The sequence below is a fragment of the Notechis scutatus genome, chromosome Z (genome assembly GCF_049901735.1).
Source record: "Notechis scutatus isolate UNSWTSFEM ecotype Mainland chromosome Z, rNotScu1.2, whole genome shotgun sequence".
NCBI lineage: Eukaryota > Metazoa > Chordata > Lepidosauria > Squamata > Elapidae > Notechis > Notechis scutatus.
Genome location: NC_142025.1, coordinates 18,213,937 through 18,239,795, shown reverse-complemented (window position 1 = coordinate 18,239,795; position 25,859 = coordinate 18,213,937). Strand labels below are relative to the sequence as shown.

The window sequence follows — 25,859 nt, the reverse complement described above, 5'->3', positions numbered from 1 at the left end:
TTGTAATATGGTATTAGAAATAGTAAACTTAAACGGTTTAAGAGTTGATAAGAGATTAAAATGTTGAAATGTTTAATAATGATTGGTTTTAAAATTTAATAATATGTTGGGAGGTTTAGAATATTGAGTTTTAATTAAAGAGTTTAATAAGATTATGGTATTGATGTTATTATAAAATTTCTACTATAGCATTTGTTTTTAATATTTAGATTTATTGTTTAACTATATATTTAATTACTTTGGATGTACTATTCAGATAGAATGTACCAAGCAAAATCGGATTGGGTATTGGGCGTTATTTTAAAGGTTAATTTGATTAATTTAGGGGAGATAGAAAGGCATCATACTCTGATTAGTGATTTCAGGAGAAACTTCTTTTTTTTTTATAAGGAACGAGACAAAGGGACAATAAAGAATGGACAAAAGATACAAATATAATGACTCAAATTAAGATGATTAATTAAGATAGAATTAAGAAGAGTGAAATATGTGGAGAAGTTAATATAGAAAGCTTAGAATGGTAAATAAAATAAGTAATGATATGTAAGATGAGCATGAATATAATTGAAGTCCATGAAGAGAGAGATACCTGGGTCCAAGTTACTTTCCAAAAAGATTTTTTTTTTATGTTTTATGTGTTGTGTGTATATGTTTTTTTTTTTTGGGAGAATTAATAAAACCTTGCAGAAATATAGAATGAGAATAATGGTAACTAAGTCAGAAAGAAATAGATGAAATAATAATAATGAAATTGAATAAGAGTAAAGAGAAGTAAAGAGAAATTGGACAAGAGGTTTTTTGTATGTTTATATGGAAATGGTTTAAAACAGAATTATAGTTTATCTGACTTGTTAAATTTATAATGGAAAAAGGTTTAAACATGTAATGGATAATGATTTGTGTGTTTTGAAAACTAATAAAACTTTTTTTTTTTTAAAAAAGGACAAAAACAGATACTACTAATAAATATACTGTATATGCATCTAACAAAAACCAAAAAGAATTCTACAAAAAACTTGATGAAAGAATTGTTGAGACAGGTCAGAAAGATATATGCATAGTCGGAGACTATAATGGAATAGTAGAGACTATAAATAAAGACTACGTCTGTGATAATAAAAAATGATAATAAAACTTTTTTGATATGACAGAGGAATTGAACCTAATAGATGTAAGGAGAACATTAAACCCCATGGAACAAAAATTTACATACTATTCAAAAATAAATCTCATTCAAGAATTGATACGGTATGGACAAATATTGACTTAGGTAAAGAAATAGAGAAAATTGAAATTCTCCCAAACACCTGGGCTGACCACAACCCATGAAAGTAGTTGGAGAGGCCAGAAAAAGAAAAGAAAAAGATGGACATTGAACCCCTAGTTATTATGAAAAGAAGAATTTATTTTAAAAAATTCAAATGAATTGATAATATTTTTTGATATAAATAAAAAATAACAAACATCTTTGCAAACCCTATGGGACATGATGAAAGCATATACCAGAGGGGTAACAATATCTTACATTGCAAAAAGAAACAAGGAGAAACGGGGGCAACAAAATACGTTACAATTAGAGATTGGAGATTTAGAAAAATTAATGCAAAAAACAAACAAACCCAGGGAGTAATCAAATTAAGAAACAAATGAATTTGGCCAAACACAAATTAAACCTATTAGAATAGGAAGATATAGTAAGGGATCGTAAATTTATGAAACAAAATTATTTTGAAAATGCAAATAAGCCAGGGAGATGGCTGGCCTATAAATTGAAAAAAGAAAAAGAAAAATACACCAGCTTCATGATAAATTAGGAATACTACAAAATAATGAAGAAGAGAAAAAAATATTGCCCTAATATATTTTGAAGATCTCAATAGACAAAAAAATAATAGAAACAGACAAAATAGATCAGTATTTAAAAAGATAGAATGTCACCAATTGAGGTAGAAAAAAGGAATATATTAAATCGAGAAATTACATTAAAAGAATTAAAGGAAGCTATCCCAAAACAGAAGGCAAATAAGACCCCGGGGCCAGACGGTTTATCAGGAGAATTATATCAAAAATTAGGAGAATCATTGGAATTAATATTACTGGAAGTATGTAATGAGGCTTTGTTAAATGCAAAAATACCGGAATCGTGGAGGGAATCATATATTACCTTGATACCGAAAAAAAGTACTGATATTAATCAAATCAAAAATTATAGACCAACATCGCTCTTGAATTCTGACTACAAAATTTTTCTGACTACAAAATTATTGCAGAAAGGACAAAAAGAATTTTAAATGAAATAATACATAGTGATCAGAATGGATTTCTACCACAAAGACAAATAAGAGACATTAGAATAGTAATGAACATATTACAATATTATGAAATGTAATCAGGAAGACAAGTGGCCCTTGTCTTTCTGGACGCACAAAAAGCATTCAATAATTTAAATTGGGAATTTATGGTACATCAAATTAAGGAAATGAAGTTTGGAGACAGATTTGAAAAATTAATAGAAACAGTTTATTCTTCCCAAAAGGCCAATATAATAATAAATAAATGGAGATATAACGAAGGCATTTAGAATAACAAAAGGAGTCCGACAGGGATGCCCATTGTCACCTCTGCTCTTTATTTTGACACTAGAGACACTATTAATAAAAATTAGGAATAATTCAGAGATACAGGGAAAAATTTTTAAAAAGAAGAGTATAAACTACAAGCATTCGCGGATGATTTGGTTTTTTTTTTATTGAGGAGCCACTAGAATCAGGCCCAATTTTGATGGAAGAATTAGAAAAATATGGAGAGATTTCAGGATTTAAAATCAACAAAGACAAAACCAAAATGCTAGTGAAAAACATAACAATTAGAAATAAAAAGGAGCTAGAAAATGTAATGGGACTACAAATCACAAAAAAATTAAATATTTAGGAATATGGTTAACAGCAAAATGCTCCACAATAAAAGAAGACAATTACACCAAATTATTCAATCAAATTAAAAAAGATTTGGAAAAATGGGGGACTCTATAATTATCGTTATTAGGAAGAATAGCAACTATAAAAATGAATGTCCTGCCAAAGATTTTATATTTATTTCAAACAATTCCAATAAAATTAGATAAGAATTTTTTTGGAGAACTTAATAGAATAATCACAAAATTTGCTTGGGCAGGCAAAAAAGCCCAAATAAAGTTAAAAGATTTACAGGATAGTAAGAGCAGAGGTGGCCTTGGCTTCCAGTTTGGGAACTATACCATAAAGCAGCGATACTTGAATGGATACGAGATTAGATCAATCTAAGGAAAAAAAGAATATTAACCATAGAAGGGCATGACATACAAAGAGAATGGCATGCCTTCCTGTGTGACAAAGAAAACAAACCATATCTATACTTTTATAGACATGGAAACAAATAAAGAATAAATATTATTTGAAAATTCCAAACTGGGTATCTCCCTTGGGAGCAGTAATCCACCCCAATATATTTATTTATTTATTTTTATTTATTTATTTGATTTGCCAATTGTTTACAAGATAATAAGTATAAATGTATACATAGTTGTGAATACATGAAATGGTTACATATAAGAAAAATAAAAGAATAAGAGAAACAATAGGACAGGGACGGTAGGCACGTTGGTGCGCTTATGCACGCCCCCTACAGACCTCTTAGGAAAGGGGTGAGGTCAATAGTAGACAGTCTAAGGTTAAAGTTTTTGGGGTTTGGGGAAGAAACTACAGAGTCGGGTAGAGTATTCCAGACATTGACCACTCTATTGCTGAAGTCGTATTTCCTGCAATCAAGTTTGGTGCGGTTTACTTTGAGTTTGTATCTATTGTGTGCTCTTGTGTTGTTATGGTTGAAGCTGAAGTATTCATTGACAGGTAGGACATTGCAATGTATGATTTTGTATACCATGCTTAAGTCAGACCGAAGACGGCGTAATTCAAGGTTTTCTAGTTCTAGAATTTCAAGTCTGGTGGCATAAGGTATTCTACAGCGAGTAGAGGAGTGGAGAACTCTTCTTGTGAAATATTTCTGGACTTTCTCAATTGTGCTAATATCAGATACGTAGTGTGGGTTCCAGACTGATGAACTGTATTCGAGTATTGGTCTAGCAAATGTTTTGTATGCTCTGGTTAGTAGTGTGATATTGCCAGAGAAAAAGCTACGTAGGATTAGGTTAACAACTCTTAATGCCTTTTTGGCTATGTAGTTGCAGTGTGCTCTAGCACTTAGATCATTAGAGGTGAGTATTCCAAGGTCCTTTACAGAGCTTGGGTCATCAACAAGATCTTGACTATTCAGCTTGTATTTTATTTTCTGATTTTTTTTTGCCAATATGTAAGACAGAGCATTTATTTGTTGAGATTTGAAGTTGCCATTTGTTTGACCATTCGGATACATAGTCAAGATCTTTTTGTAGGGTAGCAGTATTGTCTGTGGTATTGAACAGCTTTACATCATCAGCGAAGAGAACGCAATTGCTCTTAATATGATCACAGAGGTCGTTTATGTAGAGTATGAAGAGAGTTGGTCCTAGAACACTGCCTTGGGGAACACCACTATTGACAGGTACTGGATTTGATAGGACGCTCCCGATTTTGACCATTTGTTGTCTGTTTGACAGGAATGCTTCTATCCACTTATTCAGTTGTCCAGAGATACCATAGGATTTTATTTTTAGGAGTAGTTTGTCGTGTACCACTGAATCAAAGGCTTTACAGAAGTCTATGTAGATTGCGTCTATTGTTTTACCCTGGTCGAGTTGTGTCGTCCATATGTTTTTGCAGTGTAAGAGTTGCAGATTACAGGATAGTTTTTTCCTGAAACCAAATTGTTTATTGGAGAGTAGGTTATTTGTCTCTAAGTGAAGGATGATGGATTGGTTAATAATTGATTCCATGACTTTACAGGTGACGCAGCATAAGGAGATTGGCCTGTAGTTTTCAACTAGGCTTGGGTCTCCCTTTTTGAAGATGGGGATGACTGTGGCTTGTGACCATAGGTTAGGCAAGGAGCTGGTTCTGAAAGATTTTTCAAAGATTATGCTTAGAGGTTTGGCTATGGCAGTGGATAGCTTTCTTAAGAAGTAGGCACATATTCCATCCGGTCCAATAGATAGAGATGGTTTTAGGTTGCGTATTGCTTTTTCAACATTGTCTTCTGTGAAATCGATATGTATTAGATCATTGTTGTTATCTGTGGTACGGCTAGGAAATATTGGGCATGATCCATTGCTGTTTACAAATACTGAGCCGAAGAATGTGTTAAAGATGTTGGCTTTAATGGTGTCGTCGTTGCAGTCTTTACCATCAGGTCCTATCAAGGAGGGATGGACCTTGAGTCTTTTAGTTTGTTGTTTACAAAATTGTAAAAAGCGCGGGTGGAATTGGTGCTTAGAAGGTTTTCCTCTTGTTTAATGTGATAATTGGTGCATTCGGTCTTTATCTGGTGGCATAGATTTTTGTATCGGTTTTTGAAATTGGCAACGTGACCAGATTTGTTTTTCCGCCAGAGTGATCTCTTTTTGGATTGAAGTTTCCTTATTGATATGGGTAATCTGCTTTTTTTGTTTTGTTTTGGGAGTTGTTGTTGGTACATATAGTTTGATGACTCTTTTGACTTCAAGTAAAAATATGTTATAATGGTCTTCAACGGTATTGCATCCAGTGAATAGAGATTGCCAATCAAGGGATGAGAGATCGTTGTCTATAAGATCATAGTTGCCTTTTTGAAATTACAATAGGGATTACATCATTGTGGTGATTTTTGTGTGGATGTATGTTGAGACAAAAGTCGATCATGTTGTGGTCACTACTGGAAAAGGGTTCTTTAGATTGTATTCCGTAGATTAGGTTCAAACTGTTGCAGAAGATGAGATCGAGGCAGTTGTTTAGTCTAGTGTTGTTGGTTACTAGTTGTTCCAGTCCCAGATTTGTAATAGCATTGTAGAAGGTTGTGTGTATGATTTCAGTTGTACAATCATTTAGGGTCCAGTTAATATGAGGTAGATTGAAATCACCAAGAAGGATAAAAGGGTATGGGCAGGATGCAGCCCATGTTAGTAATGTATTTAGCTTGTTTACATGTTCGATGTCATAATCAGGTGCTCTGTAACATAGTAAGAATCGAATTGTGATATTTGAGGATAGTTCACAGATGATGGTTTCAGGAAGGGCAAACTCCTGGGTAACTTGGATATTTTTTTAGATGTAAGGATTTTTATAGAATATAGCAACTCCACCTCCTCGACGATTTTCACGATCTGATCTGTAAACATGATAGTTTCTTACTGTGGTAATGGAGTCGGGGAGAGATGCATTGAGCCATGTTTCACAGACAAATATAATGTCGGTTAGCCATATTTAGGACGTTATATAACGAAGGTTAAGAAAATAACAAGGTATAGGGAAATTCTAGATGAACAAGGGAACTTAAAGAGCAGACAGAAATTGGAAGAGCAGGGAATAAAACTGGATTGGTGGACCTATATGCAAATTCAAACAAGATATACAAAAGACAGTGAGGAATTTGGAATAGATATTGAAATACAAAAACTAGATAAAATCTTGATTGGCACAGACAAGAAATTATTATCAAAGTTATATAAACATTTATTAGAATTTGAAAGAGCGGAACAAATTGTGCAAGGAATGATGATTGTAGGGGTTAGGAACGTTGGACATACTATTGATCTGGAAGAATGGGAAAAGATTTGGAACGTGAATTATAAAATTATAAAATTGGCGGCGTATAAGGAAAACCAACATAAAATTTTCTATCGTTGGTATTTGGCACCTTCAAGACTGGCTAAGTTTTACCCAAAATCTTATTTACATTTTCTATGTTTATATCTATTATCTATCCAAATAACCCATGTTTCCCATACTGTGTTGTATTCTGTGTCTGTTTTCCCTTTTAATTCCATAGTTAATTTATCCATTTCCACACACTCTAAAAAAAATTTGATTATTAAGCCTTCAGGTAGTATAGAGTTATACTTCCAGTACTGAGCATATGAAATTCTTGCTGCTGTTAATATATGTAATATAAGATATTTTATCTGTCTATTATAGTTTTTTTTATTATTCCTAACAATTAATCAATTTTGTTTTTAGTTAACTCTTCTAACCACGTTTGAATCATTTTCCAGTATTTTTTCACTTTGGGGCATGTCCACCAAGAATGAAAGAAGATATCTTGTTGTTGTCCACATTTCCAACAATTTGTGAATAATAAATAAGAGGGTATGAAAGTATTATGCATTGTAAGTTTTGATAGGACACATAAATGTATATATAATGTCACAGCGCTGTTTAATAACTATTGGTATTATGTATAAATGAAAAAAAATCAATAAAGCGTTATTAAAAAAGAAAAAGTATGTTAGAATAACAAACAAGAAAGCTAACGAACAACTGCAATAGGAAATTAAAATGTAAAATATCAACATTGAAGCAGGATCAGGTTCACTTTTGATTTAGCCTGTGATAATTTCATATAGAATAGATCAACATTGGGATTGGATGGGCTATTGCTATAGATTAAATGGTTACCCTGTAAGTTTTAGATATATACCTGTAAAAAAAATGGTTATCCTGAAGTTTTAGATATTTTATTTATTTTTTATTTGATTTGATTTGTCAATTGCTTACAAGATAATAGGTATAAGTAAAAACATAGTTATGAATACATGGATACATATAAGAAAAATAAAAGAAACAATAGGACAGGGACGGTAGGCACATTGGTGTGCTTATGCACGCCCCCCTACAGACCTCTTAGGAAAGGGGTGAGGTCAATAGTAGACAGTCTAAGGTTAAAGTTTTTGGGGTTTGGGGAAGAAACCACAGAGTCAGGTAGAGTATTCCAGACATCGACCACTCTGTTTCAGAAGTCGTATTTCCTGCAATCAAGTTTGGTGAGATTAACCTTGAGTTTGTATCTATTGTTTGCTCATGTATTGCTATGGTTGAAGCTGAAGTATTCATTGACAGGTAGGACATTGCAACATATGATTTTATATACTATACTTAGATTGGACCAAAGGCGGCATAGTTCTAGGTTTTCTAGGTCTAGGATTTCAAGTTTGGTGGCATAAGGTATTCTGCAACGAGTAGAGGAGTGGAGAACTCTTCTTGTGAAATATTTCTGGACTTTCTCAACTGTGTTAATATCAGATACGTAATGTGGGTTCCAGACTGATGAGCTGTATTCGAGTATTGGTCTAGCAAATCTTTTGTATGCTCTAGTTAGTAGTGTAATATTACCAGAGAAAAAGCTATGTAAGATTAGGTTAACAACTCTTAATGCCTTTTTGGCTATGTAGTTACAGTGGGCTCTAGCACTTAGATCATTAGAGATGAGTACTCCAAGATCCTTGACAGAGTTTGGATCATCAACAAGGTCTTGACTATTCCGCCTGTATTTTAATTTCTGATTTTTTTTGCCAATATGTAAGACAGAGCATTTATTTGTTGAGATTTGAAGTTGCCATTTGTTTGACCATTCTGATACATAGTCGAGGTCTTTTTGAAGGGTAGCAGTATTGTCTGTGGTATTGAACAGCTTTATATCATCAGCAAAGAGAACGCAGTTGCTCTTAATATGATCACAGAGGTCATTTATGTAGAGTATGAAGAGAGTTGGTCCTAGATCACTGCCTTGGGGGACACCACTATTGACAGGTACAGAATTTGATAGGACACTCCCAATTTTGATTATTTATTGTCTGTTTGACAGGAAAGCTTCTATCCAGTTATGCAGGTGTCCAGAGATACCATAAGATGTTAGTTTTAGGAGTAGTTTGTCGTGTACCACTGAATCAAAGGCTGTACAGAAGTCTATGTAGATTGCATCTATTGCTTTGCCCTGATCGAGTTGTGTAGTCCATATGTTTTTGCAGTGTAAGAGTTGCAGATTACAGGATAGTTTTTTTTTCTGAAACCAAATTGTTTATTAGAGAGTAGGTTGTTTGTCTCTAAGTGGAGGATATTGGATTGGTTAATAATTGATTCCATGACTTTACAGGTGACGTAGCATAAAGAGATTGGTCTATAATTTTCAACTAGGCTGGGGTCTCCCTTTTTGAAGATGGGGATGACCATAGCTTGTGACCATAGTTTTGGCAAGGAGCTGGTCCTGAAAGATTTTTCAAAGATTATGCTTAGAGGTTCGGCTATGGCAGTGGATAGCTTTTTAAAGAAGTAGGCACATATTCTGTCCGGTCCAATAGATAGAGATGGTTTTAGATTGCGTAGTGCTTTTTCAACATTGTCTTCTGTCAAATCGATATGTATTAGATGATTGTAGTTGTCTGTGGTTCACTAGGAAATACTGGGCATGATCCATTGCTGTTTAGCCAAAAGAATGTGTTAAACAGGTTGGCTTTAATGGTGTCATCATTGCAGTCTTTACCATTAGGTCCTTTCAGGGGTGGGATGGACTTTGAGTCTTTTAGTTTGTTGTTTAGAAAATATACCTATTACTGGTTGGTTAACTTATTATTTGGAAATGTGTTTTTCTTAATGATGTCTTCATGCTTTATAATTAAAAATTGGGCTTCTGAAACCATTCTGTTTTTTTTCTTGGGTTATACTTCCTGGTAAGATTTTGATTTTGAGTGTTTTTTCAGGATCTGGATAGTTGAAAGAGCATGGGAGTTCTATGTATTTATTAGATTTATATCCTGCCTTTATTTTGTACAAGTCCAGAAATCATCTTGCTTCCCTACCTCCCCCTCCAACAACCCAGATTGGGCTTAGAGAAAATAACTGGCCTTCAAACCGGCTTTCATTCCTAAGGCAGGCGGGGAGGGGCTAGTGTTCCTGATCTCATATTTCTAGTTCAGCATCTTAATCATGATACTAAATAGATTTTATTATGCTATTTCTGCTGACTGCTGGCTGCCTGCAATTTGGCAGTTCAAATCACACCATGCTCAAGGCTGACTCAGCCTTCCATCCTTCCGAGGTGGGTAAAATGAGGACCCATATTGTTGGGGGCAATATGCTGACTCTGTAAACCACTGGGGGCAAAGAGGGCACAGCCAAGGATCATTGCCTAAATATCCTAGATCCTCATCCGTCCTAGAGAGGCTGTAAAAGCACTGTGAAACTGTATATAAGTCTAAATGTTATTGCTATTACTAGTATATAGCAGCATGCTAATAATAGAATAGAATAGAATAGAATAGAATAGAATAGAATAGAATAGAATAGAATAGAATAGAATAGAATACAATAGAATACAATACAATACAATACAATACAATACAATACAATACAATACAATACAATACTTTATTGGCCAAGTGTGATTGGACACACAAGGAATTTGTCTTAGTGTAAATACTCTCAGTATACATAAAGAAAAGATACATTCGTTAAGAATCAAGAATCATAATGTACAACACTTAATGATAGTCATAGGTACAATCAACAATCAAATCATACTAGGAAGCAGTCAATATAAATCGTAAGGATATAAGTGACAAAAGTTACAGACCTACAATCACAAATGGGAGGGGATGGGTGATAAGGAGTAATGAGAAGATTAACAGTAATAGTAGTGCACACTTTGTAAATAGTTGAACAGTGTTGAGAGAATTATTTGTTTAGCAGAGTGATGGCTTTTGGGGGAAAAACTGTTCTTGTGTCTAGTTGTTCTGGTGTGCAGTGCTCTATAGCGTCGTTTTGAGGGGAGGAGTTGAAACAGTTTATGTCCGGGATGCGAGGGGTCTGTAAATATTTTCACAGCCCTCTTTTTGACTCGTGCAGTATACAGGTCCTCGATTGAAGGCAGGTGGGTAGTAATTGTTTTTTCTGCAGTCCTAATTATCCTCTGAAGTCTGTGTCTGTCCTGTTGGGTTGCAGAACCAAACCAGACAGTTATAGAGGTGCAGATGACAGACTCAATAATTCCTCTGTAGAACTGTATCAGCAGCTCCTTGGGCAATTTGAGCTTTCTGAGTTGGCGCAGAAAGAACATTCTTTGTTATGCTTTTTTGATGACATTTTTGATGTTAGGTGTCCATTTTAGGTCATGTGATATAGTAGAACCTAGAAATTTGAAGGTCTCTACTGTTGATATGGTGTTGTCTAGCATTGTAAGAGGTGGTAGTATGGGAGGGTTTCTTCTAAAGTCTACCACCATTTCTACAGTTTTGAGTGTGTTCAGTTCCAGATTGTTCTGGTTACACCATGAGGCAAGTTATATAACCTCCTGTTTGTATGCAGATTCATCGTTGTCTCAAATGAGACCAATCACTGTTGTGTCATCAGCAAACTTCAGTATTTTAACAGATGGATCATTTGAGATGCAGTCATTGGTATATAGGGAGAAGGGAAGTGGAGATAGCACAGAGCCTTGGGGGACCCCTGTGCTGATTGTACAGGTATCGGGTGTGATTCTGCCTAGCTTCACCTGCTGCTTCCTGTCTGTTAGGACAGCATTATCCCAATAAATGATTGAGATTTTGAAATGTTAGGAAAACATTTCAAAATCTCAATCATTTATTGGGATTTAGTGTTATAATTCCCAGACTTCAAATTCTGGGGATGTCAACATCAAGGACTTCATTCACATAGAATTAATACTGGGCCGTTATTGTGTTTACATATCAATGGATCATTCTTTATGCTTGGTAATTTACATTTGGCAAATTTAGATGGAATTTATTTGTTCTACTTTCACAGACAAATCATGACATCATTTATTTTAGAATCTAAGCCTATTCAGAACTAGATGAGGATCTAGGACATTTAGGCAATGATCCTTGGCTGTGCCCTCTTTGCCCCCAGCCACCCGCTTCAGCCAATTTACAACCAGCTTTCCACCTCTGTTGGCCCTTTCCTGGCCATTCTCCATGGCCAGTAGGCCTCTGGCCTTCCATCCCTAGTGCTTCATCCATGACTATTCACTCAGACACTGTTTGATCAGGGCATTTGGCTGCATGGGACAAATAGTACCCAACTGGGTGGGAGACAAAAGCAGTGGTGATGTGGTGGCAGCGTGCAATTGGCAATGGGCAGAGCAATTGCAGAGGCTGTGGGGTAGGCAGCATGCGATGCAAGATTTTTTAAAAAGTGCGGGGGCTGGTGACGAAGGGCAAGGGGTGGAAGGCCAGGGGCCCATTGGCTCTGGAGAATGGCCAGGGAAGAGAAAGTGGAGGAGAAAAGTTGGCTGTAAATTGGCTAAGGCAGATGTCAGAGAGTGAAGGGGGCATAGCTAAGGATTGGTGTATAAACGTCCCATTCCGCTAGAATGGTTTTGGAGATTGATCAATCCAGTAAGCAATGTGGTTTTGGAGACTGATCAATCCAATCTTTCCTGATGGCTTCTAAGGGATATCTGGAAATCTAGTTTTATTAAAGTGAATTTGTAGAGAATCTTCTGATAGAGATGATAATCAACATATTTTTTTTCAAATATATACAGATAGCCCCACTTAATGATTGCTTTGTTTGGTCCTGAAAATTATAGTTGCATTAATGTTATAACCAGTCCTCACAGTTATGTCTATCGTAACATCCCCAAGTACAGATGATTCATAACTGGTGGTTGTTCATAATCATTGTAACTTCCCTCAGTCACATGACATTTAATTTGTGTGTTTCACAGTTGGCTTCTGACAAGTTAAACCAGTGGAAAACCAACAATAAAATCACAAGTCATAGTCATGTCACATATCTGTTGATGACAATTGATTTGCTTAATGTCTGCAGTGGAAGAAATGTTATAAGTCTGTTGTGGTCATGTGATATCTTATTATCTTTGCAATGAAGTTGCTGGTCCTAATTGTGTTTTTTAAGCGAGGACTGCCTGAAATCATATTCCTTCATTGTTTTAGGAAATTGAAGCAATAAAATACACTAGGTAATAGTGGCATATAAAAATGAAGATGGATGAAGCATGTTAAATAGAGGGAATTCTTTATGTACATTGTAACTTACTTAGAAAACATTTGTTAATAACATTGCCTATGTCTGCAATTGAATTGATAGCATAATTACAGACATTAATATACAACCAACAGCCTGATATAAGATTAAGATGTTGGGAAGAAGTGTGGATTGCTATATTGATTTCTTGGTGAAGTTAGTGTCTTTTGATGGATGAATGTGAATGAGAGAAATTGAACATTCTTCAGTATTGAACATTCTTCAGTATGGCATTATGAATTTTTTTATATATAGGACAACTTACTCCACTATTATTTTCTAACCTAGTTATCTGTTTTTTTCTATACGAAACTATATTTACCTGTAATCCTATGCCTATATTTGGAAATGAAAAATCACTGCTGAAAAATCAAGTAGCATTTTGACATGCTTATGGAACTTTCCAGAAATATAGAAGTACAGTATTGTGAATTAATTAAAAAAGAGTCTGAAACTATAGCTTCTGACACCTGTGGAAGATATTGACTGAAGGGACTAAAACGTTAAATAAAATAGGAAAATTAAAAATATTAAATTAAATTGGGGCTTCCGGTTGTCCTTCTGGTGGTGTCAGAGGTGAGGACTGTGAGCTCAGCAGCCATGCTCTGAGTTCTCTCCATCGGAGGGCTCCAAAAGGAGCCATAGCCACCATCTAGGGGTGGTGAAGTAAAGGAGGGCACCTTGCAGGTCGAGGAGAACTGCATCTCTCCTCCCTGACTTGGAAAATCCCTCTCATCCAAAGACAAGGAGCAGTGGCAGTCAATATGGCTGCCATGAAGCTGGGTACAGCCAGAACAACTAAGCAAGTGCAGGAGCGAAGAGAACAGTGAACATTGATTGTTTCTGGGGGAGAAGATTTTTCTTTTCTTAAAAAATTACCCCAAGGAAAACAAAAATATCCTAGAGACGAGATTCTAAAAATATAACTGTTTAAGCAGCGAAAGAAAGTATTTTTGTGATGACCCAGGGCGTGGCACAGTCAAATAAGCAATAAGAGTCCCTTTATTGTCTCCAAGTTTTCCCCCAATGTCCAGGTTACCTTTGGCTGGAAAAAAACTCTCCCAGCCTTTAACTGTAGAAAATTCAGTCCAAAACAAGGTACATGCAAACTGTAACTTAAAATCCAAACAAACCAAACTGAAGTAATTAGTTTGACAGGGCAGAAGAAGGAATTTCAGACTTGAAAGCACGGCAAAACTTACACAGTTTGGAAGGAACCCAGATAAGCCATGATGATACAAGATAAAGTCACGTTTGCTCCCAACAGCTTGCTGCATGCAGTTTGCTTTTTTTTAATACACTGTGTTCCCAGCTGCGGCTAATGAAGGGAATCAGGGCCCTTTCCTCCCCTGTAAGCAACCCACATTGCTGTCTTCTCCATTCCTCCCTGCGTGCCCTAGGATAAAGAGGGAGTGGGCCTGGGTCGTCTTCTGAATTCCCTCTCCCTTGTTCTACCTCTCCCTGGCTCTGCCAATCCGGACTTTGCCCTTCCCTAGTTTCTTCCACAGCCAACGGAGCCATACTCCCACTTCCTGTCAGCTGTTTGGCTTCCTCCTCCAAGTCAGATTCTGACAGGGGCATGACAATTTTTCATAAAGAGATCTATGACTTTTAACTTTTTATTACCTTATGCTTACCAGAAGGGGAAATAAGAAATACATTTTATAAAAGAGACTCTGGGAAGCTAGAATAAAGAGCACACTTAAATAACGTGGAAAATACCTTGGACTATTGGAATATTGGGTAAATGCTGGAATTGACTCATTTAAATAATTGACTTTGTTTTGAAAGAAATGGATTTTTAGTGAAATAAATACCTGCTGGAAAAAAAGGCAACATGGATATTTGATAGGAGAACCCCATCTACTAATGATTGTAAAATAAACCATACTTCTACAATTTTGGACTCTTTCTGAACTAGATTGTGGCTTTATTGTTTATTTCACTTTTATTGCTATTATGACTGGAGCTGAAGGAACAGCTGTGGAAATGAGAGTTCTTTTCAATGAGATAACTGTGTTGTTCCAAAATATTATTGATTCAATTGATGGTATAGATCAGGGGTAGTCAACCTTTTTATACCTACCACCCACTTTTGTATCTCTGTTAGTAGTAAAATTTTCTCTAACTGCCCACCAGTTCCACAGTAATGGTTATTTATAATGTAGGGGACAAAACCCCTACCGCCCACCATGAAAGCTGGAACGCCCACTAGTGGGTGGTAGGGACCAAGTTGACTACCACCGGTATAGATGAAAAAATGGAAAACATTTTCAAAAAACAATGAATAAAGATCAAACTGCCCATGAACTGATGGAAGCATCAGAAAGACTAGATGAAATGGATTACTTAAGCCAGCAAATTGAATATGAAGAGGGAAAAAATATGGATCAGAAAAATCAGCAAACGAAGCAACAGCTCAACAAAGAGGAAAACCAGATAAATGGCAAGCAAAAGGAGTGGAAAGAACAGATAGATTGGCCACATCAACAAATAAATCAAGGGCTGGAGCAAAAAATAGGACTGACAAATCAGCTGATAAAGGAAGAAAGACTGAAGAAAATAAAACAGATAAATCAACAATTGGGAGAGAAAGGAAAATATATTTGATGAGAAGATTGGGACACGGGCAGACATCTGGGAGAATTGGCAGTATAAGATTCTATTGGGAGAAATGTTTAGATTGAACAAGAAAGATATTGATGAAGATAGAAATAAAGATGAGGAGTATGGGAGGCAAATTAAAAAATGGATAAGAATTGAAGCACAGAAGAGATGTTGGATAGAAAGAATTGCCCTTTAAATATTAAAGTAGCCTGAGGCAGAAATAAAATTAGACAGGGGAAATATTGGAATATAATTTTTTATAGAATGAATAAAAACAATAGATAGAAAGATTAGAAGTTTACACATGTTAGGCATTTTTAATGTATGTTTAAATATTATGAGGATTACTTAAATTTGATAAATGTGATAGAGACTACTAACATTGTTAGCGTGAATTGGATTAATATGAACGATACCCAGAACTAACTTTGCCTATACACAATAGAGAAATGTTTAGATTGAACAAGAAAGATAGAGAGAAAGATAGAGATAAGATGAGGAGCGAGGCATTTTTTGTTTGTACAATATAATGAAGATTGCTTAAATTTGATAAATGTGATAGAGAATATTAGAGATTAATATTGTTACTGCGAATTGGATTAATATGAATGATACCCAGAATATCCAGATACTCTATTCAGACACAATATGGATGTATATTTAAAAAAAATAAAAATAAAACATATAATAATATTTAATAATAAAAAGTAATGAACCACTGATACAAAATTTAATTAAAGAGATGGTACTTATTTCTGGAAAAAAAATTAAATTAAATTGCCAGATCTTATTTAACAACTTATATTATTCTGAAAGGGAAAAGAGTTGGTAGAATATATATTATTTATTTATTTACTTACTTTATATTGCTGCCTATTCACCCATGGCGACTTGAGGCGGCTTACACAATGTAAAACCATATTTAAAACAAAAAATAAAAATAAAAAATAAAGAAACAATGAAAACTAACAAAAAAAGAATCAAATTAATAAAGTACAATAGAACGAAATCTGGGGGGAAAAAATCACACACCCACAACTCCTACACCTCCGCCCTGATGACAGCAGATCACACTAACCATTTGATGGGCTCCATCCCACTCTGGGTTCCCCAGGCCCACTGGCAAAAATAGGTCTTCGGTGCTTTTGAAATAGTGCTAGAGGGTGGGCCATTCTAATCTCTGGGGGAATGATATTCCAGAGAGAGGGAGCCACCACGGAGAAGGCCCTTCTTCTGGGTCCCACCAAGTATATCTGCCTCAGGGGTGGGACCCGCAACATTCCCTGCCTCCCTGCTCTAATGGGTTGGGTAGATATGACCGGCAAGAGACATTCCCTCAGATAACCCAGTCCCAAGCCATGAAGGGCTTTAAAGGTGACAACCAGCACCTTGAATTGCACCCAGAAGCAAATTGGCAACCAATGCAGCTTCTGCAGGAGAGGTGACACATGTGCACACCGGGATCTGCACAAAACCATGTGGGCCACTGCATTTTGCACCAACTGGAGCTTCTGGATGCTCTTCAAGGGCAGCCCCATGTAGAGTGCATTGCAATAATCAAGGCGGGAAATGACCAGGGAATGAGTGACTGTGAGTAGGGACCATTGCAGGAAAGTGCATAACTGGTTCATAACCTGCAGTTGTGCAAAGGCCCTCCTGGCCACAACTGCCACCTGCTCTTCGAGCAGGAGTCGTGAGTCCAGGAAAATACCCTAACCCTGCCACCCCATCCAAGACCAAAGGTGGCAATTCTCCCTGAGCTATCGAACCCCAAACCCAGAGCCACTTGGTTTTGCAAGAGTTTAGTTTCAACCCGTTGCTCCCCATGCAGCCCCTAACAGCCTCCAGGCACTGCGAGAGGGAAGACACAGCAACACTTAACTTACCATGGGCCGAGACATACAGCTGAGTATCATCAGCATATTGGTGATACCTCAGTCCATGGTGACAGATGATCTCACCCAACAGCTTCATATAAATGTTGAACAGGAGCGGAGAGAATACCAAGCCCTGCTTTGTATATACTTTGTAGTTTCATGTTTTATCTCTTATACCATATAAAGAATCTATATGATATCTAAAAGCCAACTTGATCTAATGATTGAAGTCACTGAATTAGAAATCAGGAGTCTATATTGTATGTTTTAGTCCTGCCTTAGGCATAAAGCCATAGATGACTTTGATTCAATTGCTCTCTCAGTCTTAGGAAGGTAACTGCAAACCTCTTATGAAATACTGTATTTTGCCAAGAACAAGAATCAAGATTGGCTTGAAGATATATAAAGATATCTTTATTTTCAGGCTCCAACTATAGAACAATAAAAGCTCAATTCAAAATATTCTGAGGCAAGATCTTGAGAGATTTGGGGAAAAAACATTCCCTTGATTTTTTACCAAATAAACTTTGTGTAACCCTATGAACTACTATTTCAACCTGGGAATATTGTGTAATCTTTACTGTGGGACTTCAGTTGATATTTCTTCATTAGAGTACTCTCTAATAGGAATGTCTTGTGAATCGAAATAAGGGAAACATTTTATGATAGATTCCATTATAACAAGAAAATGAATCATTTTTTTTACTATAAATGGTATTTCTTGAAAAAACATTCCATCCCAATTTGTTTAAGCACAGTTATAACTGTTAATAACACATCAGAATAATCTATTAAAATTAATCCCGGATTGCTCTTTAGGTCCTAAAAGAATACCTGAAAATCTTTGAAGAATGATTTCCAAACTTCCACGAGGAGTGAAATAAAACCAATACAAGGATGCCGGGTCTTGCTGATGAATAAATAAGATTTGTTGTGCTCCGATATGTTCTGCAGTTTTATTAGACACTTCTGAAACACCACTAGAAAAGTTTTCTTTTGAAAAAGGATTGTTTCCAATTTTGTTCTTTTTTTAGGCTTTATTCATTCATAACACATTTAAATATATATTGGCCTCTTTAGTTAAAATTGCATTTTCAAATGGTTCCTGTAAATGAAACAACAAATAAAAAAATCTGATATAAAATATTTAAAATGAGTGAAGACCATCTAAAACAGGGCTCCCAAACTTGGCAACTTTAAGACTTGTGGACTTCAACTCCCAGAATTCTGAGAATTGAACTTCACAAGTCTTAAAGTTGCCAAGTTTGGAAACTTCTGATCTAAAACTAGCATGTTGGTTTGGCAGAACAGTCCTAATGTTATTCATTGGGCCCTGATTATGGAATGGGTATTATGTCAACAGCAGATTGGCAGGGAAGAATCAGTCCTTGTATGCGTGCTTGTGTTTAGGAGGAAAAAGAATCCTCCATAGTAAGAATTGGAACAATTAAATTTAGATTATTTCTGAGCTCATTTAAGTATTTTAAATATTAAGGGTCATGGAGGTGGACCAAACATACTTGGGATGTAGTAATGGTAGCTTCAGAGGACAGCAAACAGTTATGGCAGTCTCTGATTTTCTTCTCTTAAATTGGTATTACTTCAGTCTGACAAGGGAACAATTAATATATGCTATAATTCCTGAAGCCAATGATAGAAATATGACCTACAGGGTTCTTTAAAAGCAGATCTAAAAAGTACTATACTCTTGCCTTATAAAATTTTACTATTTAGTACGAAGACTCCATTAGTTTTAAGAAGGGATATTTTGGCTGCTATGGGTAAATTATTTCCCATTCAGTCATATTTTTGTTAATCATTTGAAATTATTATTGTTACAACTATTGTTATCCAATTATATTGTCTAAAATCTGATTAATATGATTCTGGCCTAATCCAGCCAAAATTAAGAATGTTGAATACACTTAGATACATAATAAAGAATTAAAATATATCTCTTTATATTTAGTCTAGCATTTTAAAAAGGGATTGACAAATTTCCTTTTTCCCACATCATTTATATATAGAGAAATATTTATTTATTTTTATCTTTATTTATTTTGTCAGTCAGTCAGTCAATCAATTCCTGTAGTCCCCCAATTCACCAATTTACTCTGGGTAGTTTAAACTTCTAAAAAATTCTAAAATTATGCAATAACAAGTTATTCTGCCTATTACACAGCTGTTAGGTCTTCTTTCTTTACCTTTGTTTCATCATCAGAGGAAATGGGAAATTGATTTTTAAGTTTGATTTCAGCTATAATATAAAGTTAAAAAATGTTCTAGATACAACATTATTTTTGGAAAATGATTGAAGAAAACAAGAGAAGTATATTTAAACTAAACTTGTAAATACACTATGAATCAATTCATTATAAACCATTTAAAAATTAGGACTTCTCAAACAGTTAAACACGCATATACACATCATATACATATACACATATCTGTCTGCCTATCTGCCTATTTATCTGCCTATCTATCTGCCTCTCTCTCTCTCCCCCCCCCCCACTTACCTACCTACCTATTCTGTAGTTATTGGGTTAATATCACGTAAAGGATTACTCAACTGTAATGCATTTATTGTTGAAATTTAATGATATAAATACCATTATGCCTCCAAAGGAATAAATGGAGACAATTACATTCAGATTTTGTTGTTACCTGTGGAATAAGATTTTTCATAATATTCCTTTTGGGTATATTTCTGTATTTGTATATGAACAAGTTAAATTCTCCCCGTCCCCCATGCATTATAAAAAAGGAAGGAAATGTTTTTACATACTAGTGACAACTAAAACACTGAAGAATTTGTTTTTCACTTTCAGTTAACACAATATAAATGTGTGCAGAAATCAGAGACAATTTTGTTAAATAATTTCAATAATTAAGAATTTTAGTGTGCTCTTTGCCTAATGAGCAACCTTTACCTTCTTCTCATTATTGATTAGTGGAAGGGTCTGTGATCTTTTGAAAGAGCCTTCTTACACCTGAGTGGAGCATTGGCAGCTGAATAAGACTGTACTACTGTTAATGTTCTCCCGCATCCACTGAGAACTCCACGTGCAAAAAGTAACAAAACTGGTGGTAACAAAATGAAGGATCCCAAATGGCATGTTATGTGTAGATGTTTGTGTCATCTCTGTTAAATCAAATTACTTCAGCTTTAGTCTTCTCAAGGGAAACTTCACTTGTGCCATTGCTTTCATTGGGGACACTTAATAAAATCTATCAGAAAAAAGCCTTCCCCTTCCTTGCTACTACCAACACTAATTTCCAACCTTTGTGGCTGAAAATAGTAGGACTTTGGAAGTGATAAAATATCTGTTGTAGAAATCCTTATGGACCCCTGTAGCCTCTGCAACTGAGTAAGAACTCTGGGAACTAACTGAAGGAACTCGACTGCTTATAATCTTTCCTAGGAAATAATTGCTGTTTGTTATACTTAAAGCGCAGGGAAAGAGGTATCTATAGAAGAAAAGCAGCAATTGCCTGATTCTGCAAAAGATGAGGAAAAAATATTGCCAGTGATTTTAGATAAACATGTAGAAATGCTTCCACCAGACTCAAAAAGCCTGAGAGAAGAAATTACTATATCTCCTCAAGAACATATACCAAGTACTAAACAGAAAACTTTGCGAGTTACTCCAGAATTCAAAATGAAGGATACAGCTGAAGTTAAGGTAATTATAGGAGACTTTGCAAAAAAAGACTTTCAGTTGTTATTTTACCAAGATGTAACATAAGGACCAGTGCCACTGTCTCCATACATAAGTTTGTACAAGTATAACTGAAACATTGCAAAGTATTGGTGAAAGATCAGGAATTATACAAATTATTTCAGATTAGTTTATATGACAAAGCAGACACATGAAAATTGGGATATTTCAGCAATAATTTAAGCATTAGGTACTTGTGATAATTTTATAATATCTCTTTTAAAAAAAGGAGTAGAGCATAGATGGAGGTGAGCATTATGTGTTTTCCTGTTACTATTATTCTGATCTAACCCTTTACATCAGGGGTATCAAACTCAAGGGCCGCAGGCTGCATCCGACCTGTGGGGTGCTTAAACCCAGCCCATGGGGCTGGCCCGGAAATATCAAGGGACTGGCCTGTGGTGCCTCTGGTGATTAAAAAGGTACTCCCCCCATGCCTTGTGTCACTCTCCATGGCCTCCTGCAGCACTCTGCTGACTGAAAACGGGCCCAAAACACGGAATGAAAACGGCCAGAAAATTACCCGAAAATGGGCCGCATGGCCCATTTGTGGCCGGCAGAATGCTGCAGGAGGCAATGGAGAGCAAAAATGAGGCATGGGGGGTGGGCCCGCCCATGTGTGAACCCCTGCACCCTGTTTTGGCTGGCAGGGTGTGCTGCAGGAGACATCCATCTCTTCAGTTCTCATCATCTTGGCACTGCTCTATCTTATTTTTCTGTACATTTCAGTACCTGATATGTATCTTAAGCCAGGAGCTGGTATGTCCAGGGGTCACAGATCTGTAAAACATGGCTATACTTTAAAATAAAGGCAAATGAGCAAAGAATATAGTATACAAGCTATATATGCTAGTCTATATTTTGGAAAGTTACAACTTCTTATATTGTATTTAGTTATTACTTTATTGGGTCAAACTTAGTTAACTCTTTATGCTTCTATTTTGATAATAACTTGAAACCATCTCCTGCATACATAATAGTGACAATCTGTCTGCAGAACCCATGTAAGAATTTTCTGGAGCACTAAAGCCTTTTTTTTGCATGAAACATACATAAACATTAGCATGCATACTTCTGAGTGGAGTTTCTGCTAATTTCCTGCATTAGCTTTAATATCTGGGTACATCTCAGTGAAACCTTGTTCCATTATTTTTCATTAATGGAGTACCTTTCTTCAAATTTTAAACTTTAATCTACATTTTTCCTTATATTATTATTATGAAGGATAGTAAGATTAAAAGTATCCTTTAGAATGTTTATTACACGTAGAGGAAAATTATCAGCAATCAGATTGGCCTTCGTCACGTGCTATTTTATTTTATTTATTTTTCAGATTTCTAACTGCCCTTTCTACACATTGTTAGTGCATCACAAAGGTTTATTTCTTAACCTCTGCTTTCTCTTTAGATCAGGAGTGTCAAACTCAATTTCATTGAGGGCAGCATAGTGGCTGCCCATAGGGGGGGGCCTGGTGGGCATGGCCAGTTGGTTGTGATCCATTGGGTGGACGTGGCCAGATTGGACATGGCCCACTTGACGTAGCTTGCATCGGGGGGCTCTGTGGGGGATTGGGCAGGGCTTAGGGGGATAGAGGGGTCTCCGGCAGAAAGGGGCGGGACCAGGCCAGGTGCCAATGCCTGATCCACTGGAGGAACAAAGACAGGTTGTTGCGAGGCAGCCCAACTGGTAGCCATCATTGCCAAGCTGTGACCTCCACACGCTCTGTCTCCGCCATCAAACCTCATTCTTCAGCAAACGTACTACTCATTTGAAATGGTCCCAAAGAACAGAAAATTGGAGAGCCCCCTATCCCCAAGAGGCAGCTGGGCGTCTGCAGCATAGGTGGGTCCATGCCCCGCAACCGCCGGACTGATGCTCCAAGAAGCAGGCGGAGGCATCCGATCACAGCTGCCAAATGCCCAGGAGGCCATGCGGCCAACAGATGAGCAGAACCTGCTCAGTACCAGCCACAATAGCCACGGGCAAAGACAAATTGTGGGGTTGCAATGAGGCAGCCCAGCAAGTCACCACAAGTTGCAGCCCCTGTGCACTTGGCCCCCTCCCTCAAACCTCATCCTCCAGCGAGCCTGCCACCCCCCCCAACCCCAATGGCTCTGGCAATATGAAGGGTAGGGAGCAGGCTTGCTGGAGGATGAAGTTTGAGGGAGGAGGACAAGTGCACAGGGGCTACAGCGTGGCAGTGACCGGCTAGGCTGCCTCACTGCAACTCCACAATCTGTCTTTGCCTGTGGCCACCATGGCTGGAACAGAGCAGGCGGCTGCACATCTGGCAGGTCTCACAGCTGCCTCAGGGATGGGGGCTCCCCACCTTTTTCGTTTGCTGGGGCCTTCGTGAGTGGGGCAGTGGGTGAAAGACTGGTTCTACATGTGCAGCGGAGTTAGACGAAGTTGGATGGCTCCATCCACGCCCTGCCATCTGCCTCCCTTGCCTCGTGGCAACAGCAGCAGGTAAAGGTAAAGGCATGGGAGGAGGCAGGCAATCTATCCCGCCAGATACACATGCTCACTGCCTCCTCTGCTCTTCGAGGGTGTCTGGCAGGGACAGCCAATCCCTCACTGTCTCTGGGGTGGCCTTGTCTTTGTCATGTCTAGTTGAAGGCTTTGTTCCTGCCCTCAAACAAGACAGGTGCATGTGAGCAAGCAGTGAACCCAAGCTATGGACAGTATTGTTTTCTGCACCCAGCCTTAGTTCTGATCTACAGGGCTGCCCTGCCACCTTGGTCCCATCCCTTGGGTTCGCACACAGGAGACAGCGAGCATGTGAGCATGCAAGTGCTGGAGTCCTCAGTGAAAGTGAAGCGCTCAGACCGTAGTCAGCCTGCGGGGCAACATGGTCCCCACGGACGCCAGGCCCCATGTTCTCTTGCCCAGGGGACGGCTGAGGTGGCTCATGGGCTCCAGTGTGACCCTGTGGATCTACGGGTGACTGCGTTCTGGCCCAGATGGCTGCCAGCAGGTTGTAGATTGGCATCCAGTCAGCCTGGGCCGGGCTGAGGCACAACGGGCCAGTCCTTTACTGCTTCCAGGGCAGCCCCACGGCCAGATATAACCACTTCGCGGGCCAGATTCTTGAATTTGACACCCCTGCTTTAGATAAATCTTCAGTCTTTTACAATTATTTGTCCCTCTTAAAAATATTTCTGTAGGAATAATTTTGTGGTCATGCCTCTGATTTCCTGTTTGCAGTTAATACCCATTATCTTTGAAAATATATTGCAGTAATTTTACAGTTAAGATGGTAGTAGTATTCATAGCTTGCATTCCTAGTCTGGACTTTCTTGAAGGGCCGACATCAGATAGATTCAGTTGCACTTGGGTTTTTTTCTAGACTTGTGATTCCTTCTTGAGGAGTCATGGCTAGAAGAGCATTTGCACAGTTTTGTGTTGTGTGCCAGTTGCCCTCTTTCCTGAATCAAGAGTCCCTGGGCTTATTTACTGAAACCCTGGTCATGTCATTCTTGGACTATTTCAACATGCATTAAAGGGGGGAACTCTTAAAAAATATTTGGAAACTACAGCTGGTGCAGGATGAAGTTACACAGACAATTCTGGGGCTTTTAGGATGGCCCATGTTACACCGCTGTTCCATGCCAGTTTGCTTCCAGGTTCACTTCTTTGATTTCTACTTCTTGGCTACTGAGGTATATGCTTGCAGAATTGATTACACTATCTCTTCACAGATGCAACAGTACATTCAAAAATTGTTTTTGAATTTAATATTAATCAATTCATATTTTTGGTAACTTGTATCTTGCCTATAAATTAATATACAGAACTCTCTATTCATATTTTATTCCATTTCACAAAGAATAGACAGAAAACAAGAAAATAATCATTAAATTGTGACTAGAGTACATGAAAAGACTAATATCTTTTCAGTAAAGTACATTACAAAAAAGCATGTAATATTCTATTTATTATTTTTTTAAATTATTTTCAATAGCCTTTAACATTGCAAAAAGAAATTCCAAGACTTGACATAGACTCGGTAGAACTTAAAAAAGGTAATTATTGTTCTCATTTTGTTATTTTACTCTTAAAAATGAAAAAGCATGCAAAATATCCTATTTAGTGTCAGTGGTGGGATTCAAATATTGTTGCCACTGGTTCGGTGGGCGTGGCTTGGTGGGCATGCTTTGTGTGCGTGCACACACTTTGCATGCATGTGCGACCAAATGTGCACTTTGCGCAGGCGCAGAGGCGTTTGCGCAGGCGCAAAAGGTGTTCTAACTCAGCTCCTGCAAGCTTACACAATCCCAGTCGCTTTAGCAGCTGCCGCGTGGCACTATTCTGTGCCGCACAATGCAGCTGCACTTCAAATTCAGCAGATAAAGGTGAGTATGGGAGCCCAGGTAGGAGGATGGGCCCAACAGCAGAGCAGTGGAGAGAACTGGTTCAGTCTCCGCTGCTCATCACTCCTACCGGCTCTCCAGAACCGGGCAGAGCTGGTCGAATACCACCACTGTGTAGTGTTCCTCAAAAACAGAAATCTTACGATACAATCCTAGTATAATAATTCCAAAATATATTTTTAAAACTATAATTTATTTATGGATAAATTGTAAAGGTGACTTTTGAAGGTGTGCATTATAAATGGTTAAAAATCTATATGATCCTCAGCCCCATTAAGTAAAATATTTATTTCACTGTATGGATAAAACATTATCCAATCCCAATCCAAAAATAAA

At 37.2% G+C, this 25,859-nt stretch overlaps 1 protein-coding gene across 1 annotated transcript in view; it reads left to right on the top strand.

Moving 5' to 3' along the window:
* Nucleotides 1–25,859, top strand: part of CCDC7 (coiled-coil domain containing 7) — a 234,359-nt gene that overhangs the window by 61,973 nt on the left and 146,527 nt on the right. The window contains exons 17-18 of the mRNA XM_087947956.1: nt 20,883–21,114; nt 25,115–25,175. Coding sequence (XP_087804082.1) covers nt 20,883–21,114; nt 25,115–25,175 — 293 coding nt within the window. The remainder of the gene's footprint in view (nt 1–20,882; nt 21,115–25,114; nt 25,176–25,859) is intronic.